General features: G+C 39.1%; 1 protein-coding gene across 2 annotated transcripts; it reads left to right on the forward strand.

Moving 5' to 3' along the window:
- Positions 1-1082: 1082 nt before the first annotated feature.
- On the forward strand, positions 1083-18728 carry LOC124149250 (BMP-binding endothelial regulator protein-like). 2 transcript variants are annotated; one of them, XM_046520708.2, is made up of 10 exons: positions 1083-1733; positions 6258-6343; positions 11601-11703; positions 11821-11903; positions 13556-13646; positions 15151-15446; positions 15856-15993; positions 16138-16294; positions 16487-17284; positions 17446-18728. In XM_046520708.2, exons 1-10 carry the CDS (start codon positions 1625-1627, stop codon positions 17631-17633), a joined length of 2049 nt encoding a protein of 682 aa, XP_046376664.1. In that variant the 5' UTR covers positions 1083-1624; the 3' UTR covers positions 17634-18728. The 2 variants fall into 2 exon arrangements, with proteins under 2 accessions (XP_046376664.1, XP_048238089.1); XM_048382132.1 differs by lacking the exons at positions 1083-1733; positions 6258-6343 and adding an exon at positions 11019-11270.
- Positions 18729-19902: the final 1174 nt, after the last annotated feature.

A 19902-nucleotide genomic window follows, 5' to 3' on the forward strand; every position in this document is an offset into this window, starting at 1 on the left:
TTGATAAATGAAAATCAAGGAAGATACGAAATGGAATGCATTACATCATGGTACCTTTCCACAGAGCAATAATAAGATCTAGCCTCACAGAACACGAGGTATACAATGGTAAACGTCATACAACGTTAAAGGTGCTCTGAATTTTACAGGTTCGCTTGTTCCGAATTAACATGACATGAATGTAGAGGGTAAATAGTGTTAACTGATATAGTCTGTGAAGTAAAATAAGCGACACAAAGGATGTTCAATATGTGACAAGGCCATGGAAATAGCTTTCCTGTATACGGTACAGGCTTAAAGGAAACGATGCTCCATAACTGAGAATATAGAGGACATAGTATTCAGCACTTGATCATTGAACAAGTGTCTGTCAAATTACATGTTCGCGTTTGACGAATTCTCACCAAGCATTACACATCTACAGTGACAGAACTGGACATCTACGTTTACGATAGTGAACACCTGTAGTCACACAATAGAACATTTACCTCACATAATTGAACATCTACCATCACACTATCGAACATTTTGATGTAGGTTAAATAAACGGTTGCAGAAGCTGCATGCATATCATATCAAATCTATCTAAAACAATGCTCACGTCATGAGTGGGTGAAGTGATTAACCTCTCTCGACGCTGCGCATCTCGTGCTACTGCATGCACTGTGTGTAGATACGTGTGGGTCTTCCCCAAAGATCATCCTGCATCTAACTCATACATCATTTCCATTATAAAAGACAATAAAGGAGATATATATGTTATAAAGTCTCATACACCTCGTATGTACATACCACAAAAACGCTGTTATAGCCAGAGCCAATACCATCAACGCAAACCCAACGCTTGTTAGCGATTGTGCAGTTAAAACAAACTAATTCTTCCGTACAAAATTCCTTTTCACAATAATTACTGACTTCACATCCAATCTCGAAGCAACAAAAGCTATTTGGAGTGTTTGGTGTAAATATCATGTGCTGGAAATATCTCAGACATAATACAATAACAGCAAAACGTTCCCGCGGCCTGACATCCTCTATGTTAAGAAAACACGACGGGAAGGCTTGCTGTAGCCGCGTCTATCGCTAGGCTAGCAGTCTAACTTGGCGACTGAACCGCACACACGCAATGGCCTGGCTTGGGGTATAGTGGATTAGCACTCGAGGAAGACGGCGCGGGATTAACTAATGAGCGATTGATCGGATTAGCCAACAACAACTGATTCTTGATTTGATTAGGAAGAAACAATCTCTCAACAAACAACTATGATTTTTACACGACGGAGGAGAAAGTGTCATCGTGAGGGACGACTGCCACCTACTCCCCATGTATACGGGAGGTACGACTCATCAACTCCAGTCTCGTTCTGTTTCAAACAGTAGACGTACTACCACAAGTCTCTTGCCGAATTAAGGGTGTTTACACGGAGTCTCTACATATACCACCCACGGAAGTGTTAACTGCTGTCATATAACAACAAGCGTTTGCTATCACCAGTTTCTATTTGGATATTTTTTATCCTACGCACTGATTGTGTTATCGAGTCCTGCCTGAAGCAACTTGTGATTTTTTTTCAATTATCGTTTCATAAATATTTTTTTGAGAATTTTTATTCTCAAAAATACTATGCTTTGTTTTGTGCAAGAACCTTTCTCCAGCCACAGGACAACGATATCGGCGATTGTCACACTACTACTATGGATCCACCTGTCACCAAGTGCTGCTCTTTTACAAGGTGAGACAGTTTAATTCTTAATATACAACGTTAGTTTTCCCATCCCTTTCCTTAAGGCTGTGAGTCAAGGCGTATATAAGTAACTCACCTCTAGAGCGGGTGTTTTGCCCGAGCACAGCGGGTAAGAAATCATACACCAAGATACAAACCCTCGCTCTATTCTTTGAAGACTGGAGGTGGTCCTTTCATAGTAGCTGCATTTCAAGTGACAAAAGTCAGTATTAGATTTGATCCTATAGCCAACAGTCCACAGAGAAACAACACAGCAGGTTGTCGCTTTAAACAGACCCACCACCTATAAACCACCACAACACTGGCCGCCCAAATGGCCATACAACCGAAGGTATATCCAATTTGAAATTTACTACTTGTTTTGATGACAACCTCACGTCAACCTTAAACTTTGTGTACAATTTATGTGAAAAATAACATTGAGATAGCTATACCAATAGATTTTTTCTCGTATCTTTGTAATTACTACCAAACGTGTTTGATCAATATTTTTCTTCCCCCAGAGTAGCACAATGGCTAAACAAAAGGCTCTTGGTCAAGCGGCGTAAAGAAAATATGTATAATTCAACCTGTGTTTGTTGGGACAACGTTTCTACATGCAGATCGGTGTTCCCTACTATACAAATATGTTAGTCTACATTCAAACCTCATTATTCCACGATCGATATAAAATCAAAAATATGATTTAATCAATACGTTATACCACCCGGGACAGCGTTGTGTTGAAATCGCAGCCCTACCTTCGTCCAACGCTATTGATCTTTCAACAATGACATAGATAAAATCGCCATGTTTACGATCAGCTTCGTTAAAACGGGGTGTTATTTTATTTAATTCAAACCTTTAGTAAGGGCCATACTGCTCTAGTCTATGCCCATTCATAACCCTCGCTGATGGCAATGTAATCTGATATCAAAACTGGCCTACTTACGTCGCAACACCATGTCAACTTAGGCCGACATTTCCGATGGCAACTGTTCATAAATCGATCGTTCACAAAATTAACATTAGGTTACTGTCGAAATAATATATAACAGCGGTTGGTATTTTATATTATGAAATGTACACGACCAAGGGTTATTTACAATTGGTGGCTTTAATGCTAACCTGTGTCTGCTCCCATATGTCCCCATGTGTCATCCGAAAAAATATACAAGAGATATAACACTGAGGCATTGGACAATTGTAAATAGCTTATTTGGCTCTATTCTGTCACACGTTAACTGGGTAGTAAGTGTGGTATGGGCTTGAACATGATCGCGATATATTTCAGTGTAATGTTATCTCCCATTTAAACAATAACATATTGTTCTAGAATACATTTAAACCGTTGTGACACAATTAGCCACATACATACGATGCAACCGGTATCAAGTCAGTTACACATGCACTGTCTGCAAATAACAATACGCTACACATGCACTGTCTGCAAATAACAATACGCTAACTCATCAGTACTCTTCGGTGATAATATTCAATTATGTCATCTTATGATTGGACGCGACCTGACAATGCTATATAGTCACGGGGATGTATTCCGAAAGTAAAAATGCATACGAGGAATTTTGTATATAAACAACAGCAACAGCTTCTCGAACCGCTTCATATTTACGTTTAGATATTTTCACAACTTCGGGCTCTGCTGTCAACATTTTGAAACCAATGATCTAACAAAAAACAAAACGGCTTATGTTTCTACAGGCATAGCATCACAGCTTTAAACAACACGTCCATTTCTTTTCAAGAAGGGTTTGTAGAGTGACTGTCCAAATATGCTTAGCTTTGGCGGCTAATATGTTTGCATTGTAAATATATTTTACCTATGATTTTGAAAAGAATAGTTTTCATCTTTAATATTGACATTTCCTAATTATTGTTTAACACCAGGAGTTTGTAAATTTGGTAATTTTGTTGTAAATTATCCTGAAATGATCCAGGGAAATATCATTTATGATAATTCAGAGTAATGTAATTTTGAAAGCTGAGGGTGACTTGACATTTTCACACGTGGCTGTGGTGTATATTTTGGTAGAGGTAAATGTATGTCAAATCTGAAATAGTTTGCTTTAAACGAGTTATTACCAGTATTCCCTTCTGGCCCAATAACCGATTTCACAAATCCCAGCGGGCTCCAAGACGTGATGAGTCCTTTCATGTTAATCATGTATTAATAACAACATTTCCACCGTTCTTTTGGTGCATGTTAACGTATTAACTCTGTCCCCGATGTACTTTTATTGTCTTGTGTATGCTTCAGGCTAAATGAACCAGCCGTAAATCACCATCGCAGCAGCGTACAAGTACTCTCGTTGAATACATTTACCTTACATTAAGTCGACACACTACATAGATATTTACATAATGTTAACACTGAAAAATACAACTTTCGTAATGATTCTCCTGAATGTTATTATCTGGAAATAAAAAGATTTCTTTCATAAATTAGTTCACATGAATGCCATTTCTAAATTTAACGGGTCTCATAATATTTTATGTGTGGTTTCCGTTTTATTACCACAGTTGTAATCAAAGAGTATATATTGTCTAAAGGTTACATCGTAGATCCATTTCAGATTACTTTATTCGGTTGGGTGAACAGGGTAGGCCAGTCAGTTTCCATTGAACAAACTAGGCATGAAATTAATAGTAAAGAGTTATACCTTCCCCCATTATAATAATTCTGTTAAATGTTATTCATTTGCATGGCCCCACAGCACAAAATTCAAGTTATTAACGGAATTAAAGATCGTGATGCTTTTAATTGCATGTATTTTGAAAATAAGTTGTCTTGAATGATAGATATCTACCGTTAACATGTTAAGTTGATTAGTTCGGTCATTAACCAAACCTCGGGTCATCCTATCGAATACGCCACAAGCCGAACAAACTCAGGCCATGCTTTCTCACGAGGGCGTGTTTGTTTTTGACCAATATCTAATATTGGTTTACCCAGAGAATGTTCCGAAAATATAAAGTTAGGAAAAGCACGGGTACCATCCTGCGATGGAAGAGGACAAATCCATCTGTAGTTTTAGTGACACACACATTTTTAAACTCCGAATTATTTGTACTAAGATACCTTTGGATTTCTAGTTATCAGGCCATACCAATGCCAGTTACTGAATAAGGATTTCTCTATAGTTTACAGTTACTTAACAAACACATGTTCTTGGTCGAAGGTACGAACTAAATATAATTCAAAATTATAATTATAATTATACAAAACAATTATTTGATTAATTTAATTTACCCTGTATAGACCGAGTGCTATACAATTGACACAGTAAGTATATATATCACAATCTTGATCAAATTTAGATTTACAAACTTATTAATAGAAAAATATTTACAAGCCAATTTGTAAGCATATTCCTTTAAAGCATTTATGTTCTCGATAAACGAGAGTCATACCTTTCTTCTTCAGAGTGAAATCACGTGAAAAATTGGATTTGTAGAGTAAGATAGTTTATTTGACAGTCCTCTCTGCTTTTCCTTTGATTGATCGTACATACTTGGGTGATTGTACTAAATGTATAGTTCTCAGTGAAACACGACTGTTGTCTACCAGACCATAACATTGGTTAACATATTTAACTTAGATAAGTTAAAATCAAACTGTTCACTGGCGTAAATGTTTTCAATTCATGTTTATTTGTTTGCTGTCCAATAACAATTCCATTGATAAATATCTTCACATACGTAATAAAAGACTGATTAAACGCTTATTAATAATGTTTCTTTTATCGATATTAACTACCATATGAAATTCAGTTTTACGTATAAGAATGAAATTGTTTATATTCTAATAATCCAAACACGATTATGATCCCAACGTCCATCTAGCACCTAATTAACCGGTATTAAAAACTGTTTCCCCTTCACTAGGTGTACAGCAGGGAGATCTATTGAGCCCGGCCCTTTTGCAGGATTCTAATTGTGGTGAGGGTGCCTAAGGCATCGCTCTCTAGGCTCCCGTTGCGTTGTGAACACACGATCTGACAGTCCCACTGAGCAGTTGACGTGGCGAAACGTTCGGCTCTTTAAAGGGGCACAATTTACGTTACGGTGGCTTGTTTTGCTGTCCCCTTTAAAGACGACGGCACAAATCGCCCTGATTGAGTTTCCGATAAGCGCCAGGTAGAATACCTGCTCTCAGCCTCCCAACAAGCTTATGAAAAGCCAGGTGTCAGTCACCTCGCCCCGTCATCCCCACCCCCCGGGGCAAGCGCCATCCCGACCCCCATCCGTCAGGCTCCGACACTAATAAGCTTGGAGTAGATTAAAAAACCCTTAGAAATCTGATGTTACGGCGACATATGTAATAAGTCTACTCGCTGACGATCGCTATCTTTGCCCTAATCTTACTGTCGACTACCGCCGCCTTATCGATAGGATTTATCAGGATATTGATCCGCCGTGTAATGCTTTCAACTCCTAAATACCATTTTACTGATTAAGATATACCGTTGTAATTGTATGTGTTGAATTAAATGTGTGTTTTTCTGTTTGCAGGTACGGTGAAGCAGTGTAGCAATGAAGGAGAAGAAATCAACATTACTGGGATAACAACTGACCCTTGCATCGCCTGTTTCTGTCGAGTGAGTAGTGATGTATTTCAAAGTTATCTGAAACAATCCCTTGAAACTAATCCTACACAAGTAAAATCATACCTTTACGCCAAAATAACATCAGTGTAAAAGGGGCCTGTCATTAAGCCAACTGTTGTTAGGCTGTGACGTCACAGCACGTGCCTGCAGCGTAAATTACGGTCTCGGCAGCCATCTTGGAAACGGGAATCTCTTTTGTTTTGGGTGGTCCACTGCCTCTCTCATCGAGATGTACAACAGAATGCCCTTTGTCAAAGGCTAAGTTATCTGAACCTGACTAACACACGTGAACCTCTCCATCCTATTGTCAGCGTACGCGCATGTAAGAAGTAACAAAGGGAGATAACTTGAAAGATAAGGAGATGAGACTGGAAAGGTTATCAAGAGTCCTTGATTAGTGCTACTTCAATAAAATAAACTTCATTCACAATCTAACAAACACCGCAAGCCACATAGTTGAGATAGCAAACGGGGATTGGGGATTCCGGTCGCGTCTTAAGAGAAATATGATGAAGATGTATGTTTTATATTCTTTAAATTGCAGATATTTACAATTCAGTTATGTTGCATTTCAAGCACTAGAACTTTTACGTTACAAGAGTTACATTAATTATTTATATAATTTGAATAATTAATATTAACATGCCCACAAATGTTTTGAAACAGCCTTACTCTCAGCCAACAAGCTTTCTTCCTGTTTAGGCGACAGAAAGAGACAACAAAATTGCTAATTAGGGTCATTAGAATTCCCCGGTCAAATGCTTGTGTGTTTGATATTTGCTAAACAATGTTTAATCCCTTAGGTCAAAAGGTCTTCAGTTTAGAGTTCAAAACAAATACAGCCCCATATCTCTGTATGCATTAGCCATCCGGTCAATGAAGAGGAACAACTACGATTACACAGGACATTATCTGAGCTTGCGCGAAACCACAAGCAATCGATGCTTCCCTATCTTATCCCAAATGTATTTAAATATTGTCTCTGAACTAAAAAGGTCTCATGCAATTTCAAAACTACCGCTATCTGCTGTTTCCCAGCTGATATATCCTAAATGGGTTTTTTCGACTGCCATAATTCGTCGCATGTCTTGACTCGTGACATATCGTTAACTTTTCAATGTCGTTATACCCCTTGATTTACTCTCAACGTTGATTCCTTAAACGTAGTTGAGTAGTTTCAACGAAGTTGTATATCAGATCGCTTAATAAAAAGCATAAACACTGACCGCCATCTCTTGGTGGTTGGAAACAGACGACATCGGCGCCATCTTGGCAAACGTTGTCGCCACCCACCCGACGTTGATATCTCACCAATTACAGTTGTCTCCCTTCGTATCAAATTCTAGGTTTGGTTGAACGTTGAGTAGTTTGTTTGTTACCCAGGTTACAATGTCAATTATATTTTGCTGTACATCGTGATCGTACAGATAGAAGAGGTTGCGTACTGGACACATCCTTTTCGTAGACAAAATACGCAATATGTTCTCTAAGAGAGCATTTGTATAGAAAGTACCGTTCACATTACATGAAGCACTCAGACTTATGGCGACCTGTTCTGCTTGGTACACAAGTGTTTGTGTTGGTCGCTGTAATTCTATTTCGGAAAATCTTCAAAAAAGATTCATCAATTTGAAAGTATTGTGATGCGTAAATGTTGACAAAAGCCTTAGAAAGCGTGCGTGCGATCCTGTGTGCTTCATTAATATAGTGTAAAAGGCCACGGTGATGCTCCATCGCCTACAAATGCAGATTAGCTGATATGTCCGAAAAGTAATTTCATTCACGACTTTTCGTTTTTTTCTATTCCCATAATATTTGAGGGCATATACCAATCTTTAGTCAAGCGTGTTGCACGTGTTCAGAAGGTTAAAGGGTAAATGAATATCAGGTTAAATTTGAGAAAAGGCGTTCAAGCCTTACCTGAACACCTTTTTGGGCATAGCGAAAATACTTGGTTTTATGTCCTGAAAATTCGACAAAAGACAAAGAAAAACGTCAACTGTATTTTTAGAGGTTACGTTGACATTAAAGGGAGATAACTGTTGTGTGGATTGCCGACGGAGGATTCGCCGCAGGGTACGGGGTGGCGTCTACCTATTATCCCCTTCCGTGCTCCTTCGCTTCACTTTGCCTCCATTTTGGGTCTCTGCCCACCCGCAAGTATTTGAGCGTCTCTCTTTGTCTCACGTGTTGATCTTTCCGAGTTAACACAAGATAGGCGACGTTCACCTAGTACTTGCTGTTTACATGAGTAAGTCGAACCCATTCACGCAGGCGCGCTCCCAGGCGGTCACGTGACCTCTGGCCCTCGGTGGCAGACGACACTTACGGAAGAAAATACCAACAAGATAATCTTTGGAAATAACGTAAAGAATATGGAAGAAAAGTGCCACGCGGATGAGAACATAACACATCATTAAATTCGAAACGGTTTCATAATTCATAATGTGGAAGAAGTAAATATTTCATTTAATGAATCGCATATTTTTCAGTATGTCTACAGATGCCACACAAAGGACATAAACCCACAGAATAGTGTATGTTACATTTCAATATAGTCTACCCCCAAATATATGCAAATATTACACCTAAGTGTTAAATACGCCTTGTCTTCAGTCAAAGGAGACACATTACACCAGTCCCATAAATTAAATTAGATCGTCAGCGGCGGATAAAATTGTCATAATAAGATGGATTTGGTTCTAATGCTCCCTAGATTGAAATAAGAAACACTCGCTATCACGTTCAAAGAGACTAAAAGCCCGCCCGCCCGCAATTTTCATATTTCCCCTTCAAAAGGGGACATAACTCCTGGCGTGACATAACGGTGAATCATTTTGCCATACGGTTTTTATCCTGACATCCTTGAGTGTCCAAACGCGGATAAAATGTTCACACCTAACTAATTCGTAGTTATGATAACCTAACCCTTTCATGATACCCCTTTGCAAATATTTATATTGGAATACAGAGGTCGGGCGCTCATCTTAGCAGGCCGGTAATATGAATTAGATAACACTGTCCATAGACATTCTTTATCCACATATGCGTGAATTTGGCTGGTTGGACGTATTGAAACCGGTTCACACTTTTATGAAATCCTATTTATAACATTTCCATCAAACTAACGCTCGGCACACCCAAACATTAAATTGTTCTCTGAAAAAAAAGTAATTCGTTCGTATCTTATATTTGAGTCTTTCTGTAGACAATAACCATATAAGAGGTATCGCTTTCAAACATAGAACCAGTCAATCTCCCGTCTAGCCCAGCAACCAGGCGGCATGTTCAGCAGTCAAATCTCTAGGAAGACCCAACTTGTAATCAGTAGGGTAATTATATATCTATCTAACCCCCCGTATCACCAATAGGGATTTACACATTACTATAAATCTGGGCAAATTGAGATATGAGCGTCTAGTCTCCTGTGTAATGTATGGGGGAAAGTTAAAGGCGATATATATTTACTGTCGGGGAGTAACATGCTATTTGGACAAGTAAAAACAGCTGTTTCTAATGACAAGTAAGCTTGAGGGCACGGGAGGTCAAGAAAAAGATATAATTCAAATTTTCATTCAAGGCAAAAGGACGATGTGATCTTGTGAAAGGATGAAAGAGTCAAAACAAATCTCAACTTGATTTAGCTTCCCTAACAAGTCCGTTAAGTTTATAGTGAGTGAGCATATCGTTAGTGCGCTGGCTGAATTTAGAAACAATTTTCACTTTTTTCAAATCTTGGCTTCATGCCTCTGTTGTTTCAAAGAACACGTGTTTTTCCCGAGGCCCATTTTGCTGCAGATTTGAGTGCATCTAAGTATGTGATCAATTACGTTACCTCCATGACTTTGATACTCAACAAAAAGAAGCAGATATCCCTGTGTTAACTACGTTAGTTCTGGTGACCTGAATAACGTCTGTTGTCGAGAATTTGTCTCTATAAATAATTCCGATTTGGTTTTTGTTGAAGTGGAAGTAGGTGTTGCCCGTTGCCCGGTTGTTCAACTTACACTGCATCTCATCCATCGCGATTGGTGTGTGGGTTTAATATGACAGCCTCTCTCTCCAAACCTACTCGATATTTTATTACAACTGTTACTTTAAAATGTCCCCGCAAAGTGGCTCTATTCCTCTTGAGGACCATTAGCGATCGTAAAGACGGGTATGTTTGCTTACGAACTAAGATTTGATAGGTCGTCTGCTCCAGCGGGCGACTCGCAGACGACAGTGAGAGCCATCTTGAAATACTCCAACCTGCTGAAAACTATCCATCGTCATGCACTTACTTTAAATATGATAGTTGATATATACAAGAGTCGTTGTTAAGAAAATGTTAGTCCTATTAAATAATTGGATTTGAACTGTCTATTTTAATGGATTCAACCATGCCGGCCATACTGTGTTGAGTAACAAGTGAACTGATTTAAACTATATTTGCTCTCCTCTGCCTTTTACACATTCTCACAAATGTTATGTACAAATTCTGATAATCGTTTACCATACCATAACATTATGATAACAAATTTTGTATGAACGGGTCAAAACAGGATTCTTTGTGTCATCCCTAGCGTTGATACCTGTCACAGCACACGGTTCTGAAACAACCCCGCCTCGGCTCGGCTACGAAACATCGCTGCACTGTATACTGTCAAATGATGAAATATTGCTGAAAAGTCAGATAGAAATGTTTACCCGGCTTTCTAAAACGGACCGAAACGTGATTAAAATTTCAACTGTCAATGTCGGTATGGTAAAGACTCGACGGGCCGTCTGTTAGCGCAGTGTCCTGACGCCATGTGAATCTTGTTAACCGCTACCCGTACACATTGAGAGAAAGGATCGCACAGAGGCAATGTAGTTCGACAAACTACCTTTAGGCTGGCACTAGGGCTAGATATGTGTGTGCATGAGTATAAAAGAGGTACATAAGGTACTGTTAAACTGGACGACATATTTAATAGTGTTTCCTCCAGTCAACATGGCGGCAGAGATCCCAAACAGGAAGGACACAAGGCTTGCTCTTTTCTCTTGAACCGACAACATTCCAACTTTTCGTAGTTACCTATATGTATTTCAGGGGTTAGTAAATACGTATATGGATTAAGGTTGTTTAATCCGCATTTCTGAGCAGATGCTCTTTGCAGTGAAAAAGGGAAAGCTGCAGTTAGCGACGCGGCGTCATAAATTTCCCGATGGAATGTGGAATATTTGAAATAATTTATTGTATCATTGTTTTATATTCGTGTTTCAGAAAGGCCAAGTCGAGTGTGAGAAAACCAAATGTGGAAACCTAGAGGGCTGCCACGCCATTTTATTTGACGGTCCCAGCAAGAAGTGCTGCGACGTATGTAAAGGTATGCAATAATAATAATAATAATAATAACAATAATAATAATAATAATATATTTTTGTTTTACTTTTATTTGATACATTGTTATTATTGGTATTAATTGTTTGGGTTTTTTTTACAGGTTGTGTGTATAAAGGCAAAAGCTACGAAAGCGGTCAGATTTGGTCGGACCCGAAGAAGCCCTGCGAACATTTTGAATGTCGGGTAGGTACCTTTAAACATGACAAACTGCAAAATACAGACAAACTATGTTTATGATATCTACGTAATAAATGCCCCGTCTGGTTATGATCCAGAATAAGAATATTTTAATCAAAGGTTCAGAGGGACGAGCCGAACATCTATTCACCTGCTGGACGTTTGCAAGCTAATTCCCTTTCTTGTCCTTTCGGAACATCTTCAGGAATGTTTTGTTTGTTTTTATTCAGAAGGGGTATTTGTGTAGAAAATCACCAGTCAATAACCCTTGGTCTATAGTAACCTCGTTTTAGCCGCCTGGGACTTGGTACACTCGCTGCTAAACTCCATTGTAGTTAGCAAGAAGACTCTAAGCCGTGGCTTTAAGGCCAACCAAACAATTAAGAGTTTACAGATCTCGTTGGCTTCTCAAACATCGCGCATTTGCACGAGATCTCGGACAGGTTTCTGGCAAATATTTTCCTCTCAACTACTTCCAGTGTATTACGTTCATGAATAGAGTGTTATGTAATGATCTCCAATGTCTGCTTCCACGACATAAATTATTAGTCGGCCTCAGAACTACAAGTTCAGAAACTGACAACAAAATTGACAAATAAATGACTGAATTACACGCGGCCTTTGGACTGTCTATACATACAACACCCAACAACTACTTTGGACTGCCTGTACATTACTATTTTTTTTAAACTTAAGATAAGTGGTATGCCATGTTTTATCGTTGACCGGAACACTGGGGTTTGGATCGTGTGAGAAATTTCACCCCGAAGCCCGAAAAGGCAAAACGCGCACTTGAAATGGAAGATTAGAATTTTGAACAGTTGAGTTTCTTTCACACACATTAAATCCAGTGGGGTTTATGTCACATATCGTTTATGTTCGTTATTTATCTTTAAGATTTAACGCGTGGGCTACACTTGTCACAGTTAATTATGAAACGATTATATTGAAATGATACCTTTCTGTCTAGACTGAGAAAGATGAGCCGTGTGCCTTATTCTTGTCAATAAATATTCTGTATTGTTTACAAACAAATGGCCATTGTAAGATATGTTTACAAACACATGTGTATTGTTTCCAAGCATGTATATGTATGTATGTGATGGTATTTAAAATGGTATTGGCTTAAACAGGCATCGGTTTACAGAGATGTACATATTCATGGCAAGAAGCGAGACCTCTTGGGGGGATTACCCAAGTAGCCCCCCGCGTTTAACGTATTGTTGTTTTATGTTGTTCTGGTTTTGTTGTTTCGTGGATAATGACTTTTGTATCACGGGAAGCTACTAATTCGGATAGATTAGCTAACATTTAAAAGTGAACTCTCACTGGCTTCGTCTTTAGACAGACAGTTTTAATGACTCAAATATCGCCAGAATCACCCATGGCCGTCCAGGTGTGCTTGTGAATGTCGGCTTTATTGCGGTTTGATATATCATTTATCGGAACGATCTCCCAATTCTGTTTCTACGATCGACTCATTGTACCAAGTAAAGCGAAATTCAGAGGCATTTATTACTTGCACATTACACGTGCATCTCCACACAAAATACGTTTTCTTTCTGTTTGATATTTTATAGGAGTTATTTCAAAGAAAGTTTATGGAATGTTTATTGTGTATTTATCGCTTGCTTTAATGGAATCTCTTTTCGTTTTAGGCTAGTGTTGTCACTAGATCAAAGAAACAGTGTCACGTCCCGTGCAAAAATCCAATCCAATCCAAGAATGAATGCTGTCCTTCATGCAAAGGTATGTATAAAAATACAACCGACTTTAACCATTTTGTGGAACGAAATGGGATTGGCGAATGTACCCCAAAATACAACCCAATTGATCCAAGATTACCACTGTGTTGTTTCGGTAACAAACATAACAACAAAATACTTGCAAACATTTCGACATTTGTTGCGGACTTGTGCCGCTGTTGTAACGTTTGTTTGGGTTTGTTTACAAACGTTAATTAAACAACCCCGCGAATGCTAGTGTCCTCCTCCCCCCAAATTTCAAACATGACCATCATGGAGATGGCTCAGTCGAAGATTCATTCCCCACTGCCCAAACAGTGCAAAGTATAATATGTCCACTCAGCTGATTTTATCTGTTACGTTAGGCTTCACCGAAATTTGTATTCCAAACAGACATATAACCTTGTGGCGTTATCCTATAACTTCGGCATGTTTCGTTGATTTTCGGTGACAGATGGGACGAGTGTTCGGGTGCGTCAGCGCGTGCAAATAGTTAATTTGATTGGTTCAGTGAACTGAAAGCCACCATTGTCAACACACGACTTTTCCTCTGAAGCTGGACAAGGCACTAGGATTGTTCATGGTTGTTTAACTGTAAATAAAACATGGTATTCCATTCAGAATAAACATCAATGGGATTATTGTGTTCTCTGGTTAATAACACAAATATCCAGATATTCTTAAATACCTCATAAATGCACATTAACTCTCTGAATACCTGGCTCTCCACCACGCAATCAAACAGATATTTTTTTACAGTGAAGACAGGATTTATAGCATCCGACTAGTCATTACGGACACTTCATCACGCATTTCACTCTATTAAAACACCATTTATAATAAAACCAGACCCCGGTGTGTGCTATGTCTGTAACGCTCAACGGACATCGAGTTTAAAGACACAACTGTCACTTAAGATAGCGCACGAGGGCCGCCGTAGCACAGTAATCTACAATCAAAGCGAGGAGACCGCTTTAAGTAGGTCAAACTCACATATGGACAGGGCCACTGTCAGTAAAAAAACACGAAGGGGGATTACATAGTAAATATATGTCATCATAAATACCGCTACTAGTTTCCCCTCAACAGACATGCTATCCACCACCCCACCTTAAAGTATTTGTAATAAAGCCAATGCCAACTTGATGGGGGTCATTTACCTTCCCGTGTCGAACCATAATCTGATTTGATCACATTTCTAGTGTGGGAATGTTTAGGTACACTTGTATGTCACGTATTTTACCACCCAAATTCTGACGATCATCCTTTGGGCCTAATCTTATTCCCCGTAAACCAGGCAGGTACTGCACATCTGTTTCATGCGGAGCAGGAAAACCACAGGTGTACTTCCGGTTGTAACACCGCCATATTGTTAGCCCAAATACAGAGAGTTAAATTCAATGGTAACAAGGTAGTTCGTGTCAAACTGTCGACCAACAAACACGTACAATTCATTCAGATTTGTTTTACTGCAAACATTTCTTCAGTTTATTTTGTTTTTGTTTTAGGTTGCTATTACGAAGGAAAGGAGTACAAGAATGGCGACGTTTTTTCTCTCAACACGGACAAGTGTGTCAGCTGTTCCTGCAATGGCGGCTCCATCACCTGTACGAAGAAAGCGTGCCCAGTTCTGAACTGCCCCGCCGAATCTGTTTATACACCAGAAGGAGAGTGCTGTCCCATGTGTAAAGGAAAGAGAACCATCTTTGATCCAAGGGACATTTGCTTGTACGCCCGGACTATCAAACGAAACGGAGACACCTTCAGCCTCTCTCCACAAAATTGCACGACATGCACATGCAACGTAAGTTACCGGCTTCAGTATACAATCAGTGTGTGGCCCTGTCAGAGATATTTCACATATCATATTCATGATTAATATGTCCTACTTTTTGTCGGACTACATTATAGGGATTATATCACACGCTGCTCGAATTGTAACACCCAAACAATCGCATGTTTTGTTGACTTTTTACACCCTTCATAAGTGTTCGGCAATCCTTCCGCTCTAAGTATGAATGAATATGCCTAGACTGTTTACACAATATATTACCTATCAGTTTGTTACACTCGTTATCAATGGCATGCATTCAGAGGCGTAATCTAAAACCAGGAGTTATGTCATTGACCTGTTCATAAGTGACTAAATGAAAAGCATAGCGTGGTTTGGAAACATTTGATCCAAGTATAACATAGACGATTCCATTTTTCAGTCAGGGACAACGATATGTACTCGTCAGAGCTGCCCGCCCCTTGATTGTCCAGAGAGTGAGCAAACCCAAGATGATGGTGCCTGCTGCAAGAAATGTCTGCCTAAGAGGGATTGTACATTTCAAGAAAAGGGATATAAGGTAAACATCATAAATAACATTGTACTGTTTTAATAATTATTTACTTTTTTAAATTAAAATTAAATGCTTTCATATACAAAATATATATTTAGATTCACTGAAAACTTTAAAATCCAACTAATAATTATATTTTGCTTGTCTTAGCACCGTGAGGAATGGCGTCCCAGTATCTGCACCCACTGCACCTGTGATGATGGCGTCACCTACTGTCAACGTGAACGATGCAGTAACTCGCTCTGGTGTCCAAAAGGTTATCGTCTCAAGTTCGAACCTGGTGCATGCTGTCCTAAATGTGTTGAACGTAAGTACATACTTGCAACAGTATTTAAAATAGAATTACAATTGTTATATTTAAAAAAAACCATTTTAATATAACATTGAATGTACAAAATAGTATCACAATAGTATCAATACTTAAAACAATAAAAACACTGGAATACAAAACAAAGCAAACCATGGATCATTTATTAACGAATCATCTTATATTTTACAGAAGACGCTGTGTGTACTGTATTCGGTGATCCTCACTACAGAACCTTCGACGGCAAGATGTTCAACTTCCAGGGAACATGCAAATACCTCCTCGCCAAAGACTGTTCCAAAGACAATTCCTTCACCATTAAAGTCAAGAATGGTGTCCGTTTGTCCTCCGGGTTTGCTTGGACCCAGATGCTTGTCGTGATCATGGGCAACACACGTGTCAGTCTTCTTCAGAACCTTGTGGTCAAAGTTAACAGGAAGAGGATCGCCCTCCCCTATACAGATAGTAACAAGTTCACCATTAGGAAAGACGGCCATAGCGTGACCTTTAGGGCTGACATCGGATTGAAGGTCGTTTGGGACGGAGACAGCTACCTCGAGGTCACGGTCAGCAGCAAATACAAGAACCAGATGTGTGGTCTCTGTGGGAACTACAATGGTCTTGAGAACGACGACCTGGTTGGAAGAAAGGGCAAGATCTACGAGAAGGGTGAAGACTTTGGTCATTCCTGGAGGATTGGTAGCAAAAAAGCATGCAAGGTCAAGCCCAAGCTCCGTCGTCTCACGTCCCCCTGCGAGAGTGATGCCCGTGCCAAGATGAGAGCCAACAGACACTGCAGCGCCCTCTACGATAAAACCTTCGCAAAGTGTCGCCGCCAGGTGGATGTTCAGCCATACGTCAGTTCATGTGTTACCGACATGTGCGATTGCCCTCATGGACACCAGTGCGCATGCGAGTCGCTTCGTGCATATGCTAATGAATGCAAACGCGCAGGGTTCAAGGTCAAGTGGGACAATTCAATGTGCAATGGTATGTGTCACGTTCAATTTACGAATTATTCAATTCTAGAAACTATCTGTTTAAAAAAAAATTAAGAAATTAAATTTAAATAAATGCATTTTTATTCAATATTACAATGCGTCAAAATATTATCTAAACCAATGTCTTATGAACCTCTTCTCTATTTTCAGCTGACACCAAATGTCCGAAAGGCGCTATTTTCTCCCCCTGTGCTTCGGGGTGCCCAAGAACATGCAGCTCCAAAGGCAAGTTGGGATCCTGCAGTAAGAAGTGTAAACCTGGATGCCAGTGCAGGAAAGGAACAGTCCTCCACAACAACAGATGCATTCACCCAAAACAATGCCCAAAGAAAGCATGAAGATCGTGATCTACAAGCTTACGGTGGCAATTACAACGCACGTGCCCCACGTGCAACAACATGATCCAGTGCTATCGCCTCGTGCTCCACGTGCTGACCGTGCAGAGTACAGTCGACCGTTTGCAGTAGTGCTTGGAACCTGTGCTATGACGTCACAAAGTGCTAAGCATGTATATGCTACAGTTAATATTGTGATTGGGCGTTGGTGGTTCAAAAGAAGGTGCTGTAAATCTGCTCAGGGTACTTCAAAAAGAGGGAACAGAGTGTCTGATACGAACAAAGGTAGTTCAGTGGTCAAAATTCGTAAATGTTGGGAAAAGAAAGAATTACAACTGTAATTTACGATGATCACTGACAACGAAATATTGAAAGTTGTTAAATGTTTGTGAGAGGGAAGTGAAACAAAATGACTGAAACTTACAATATGTGGATTTGTTCAAGAGAATGTTCATGTGATAGTAACTTAAAACAATGCATTGCGTATATTGCCTGTCCGTAGACAGCAACTATTGTGATATCTTAAACGTTCCCCAGAAATATAACCGACAAACCTCAATTATTGATGTGCTCAAATGTCATGGATTCCTATTTCGTTGTTTTCCACTTGTCAACATTTCAATCTCAGGCAATGATTTAATAAAATCATGTCGTCTTATACGTGCTGGAGCAGAGATAGATGTTATGAAAAACATGTAATAACGACGGAAACAACGTTTCCAACACAATATATATAATGCGGATTTTAGAAAATGCGAAATACGGATTCGCAGTAACGTTTAATGTAGTGCAATATATTAACTTATCGACTTCCAATAATGTCCAAGTCTACCTCTAGAAAAAGAACTCCTATTGCATTTCTGCACGAACGATTGTGCTAAGAGAAAGCCACTTAATCAATGGCTTTCATTTCCAAGGTGCTATACTACAACGTCATGTGTATCATACTTCATTTTTGATGAGCTATTTATGAATGTACATATTCATTTTTTTGTATATTTAGACTATTTTCCAGAATCTGGAAGTAACTTATATTCGATGTACATATCATATACATATTGAAATTAATTTATTTTGCCAATAAATCAATGAATACAATTCGAAGCTTTTGCTTGTTTCATGGAATACCAACATATACGGACCTCCAGTTGATGTGATGAGCGGAGGAATTTTATGCGTTAAAACAAGACGGAAAATACTTACCTAATTATATTGCTTTATATGAGGTATCTCGTCTGTACAGTTCGTCGGTTTGTTGTAAATCTGTCGAGAACAGCAATATAAGGCATTATTTGATGTCAGGGCACGTGAATCGCATATCTGTCACAAATGACAAGCTTCTCACAACACACAATGTCCGCTACACGCCACAAGGGCTTGGGACCTCGTTATAACGAGGTGATTACACATCTGCCATAAGCGCCATGACGTCACACAAGCTCATTACTGACCGTTGCGTAGACGTGAACTACCGTTAACGCTTCAATGAGGTGATTAGGAATCTGTCTGCTATTGATACTGTGTGTCACACGCACTTACGTTTAACTTACCTGACACGTGTTGTGGAATAACGTCGGACACCTGTCGCTAAATAACTGTTCCATTCTGACTTCATGACCCATAATTCTGACATTGGTTTCAAATATGAATGTAGTAACATCCAACCTTTGGTAAATACACATTCCTGATAAATAAATAGGTACATTAATACCCACATGTAATGTATAAAAAAGGATGTTCTGAAATCGTCCACCAAATACTGCCAGTAGGTATTCAATAATTTTGTTTTAATAAGAGATAAGTTGATAAATAAATTCAGAATTAAACGAGAGAAATTAATATCTATTAATAATAGATTTATACGATTATCTTATAATTCCCAGTTTTATCAGCATTGGACTTAATGGCATACATCCTACTTCTACGGATCACCAGTCCTTCTGTTCCTGTCATAATACATGTTTACCGATTACAGCTATCAGTGAAGTAATAAATAAATATACAATATACAAGTTTGGGGCAACATTTTGGTCTCAAATAACGTAAACTATGCATTGTGTCGGGAATTACGATACAGCGCTTTCAGCCAAATTATGTTTCAGGATAACAATACATTGAGACAATAAGCATTGTCACAAAACCCAAGTGACCGATAACACATAATCACAGATGAAACACGTCACCACTTACACAAACCATCATTGGGTCAAGGGTATGTAACATATATAGTTCCTTACTCCGCTGAACGAAACAACTAAATACTGCGTTTGTC

This window comes from Haliotis rufescens, unplaced genomic scaffold (assembly GCF_023055435.1).
Source record: "Haliotis rufescens isolate VD_foot unplaced genomic scaffold, xgHalRufe1.0.p SCAF_4, whole genome shotgun sequence".
Lineage (NCBI taxonomy): Eukaryota > Metazoa > Mollusca > Gastropoda > Lepetellida > Haliotidae > Haliotis > Haliotis rufescens.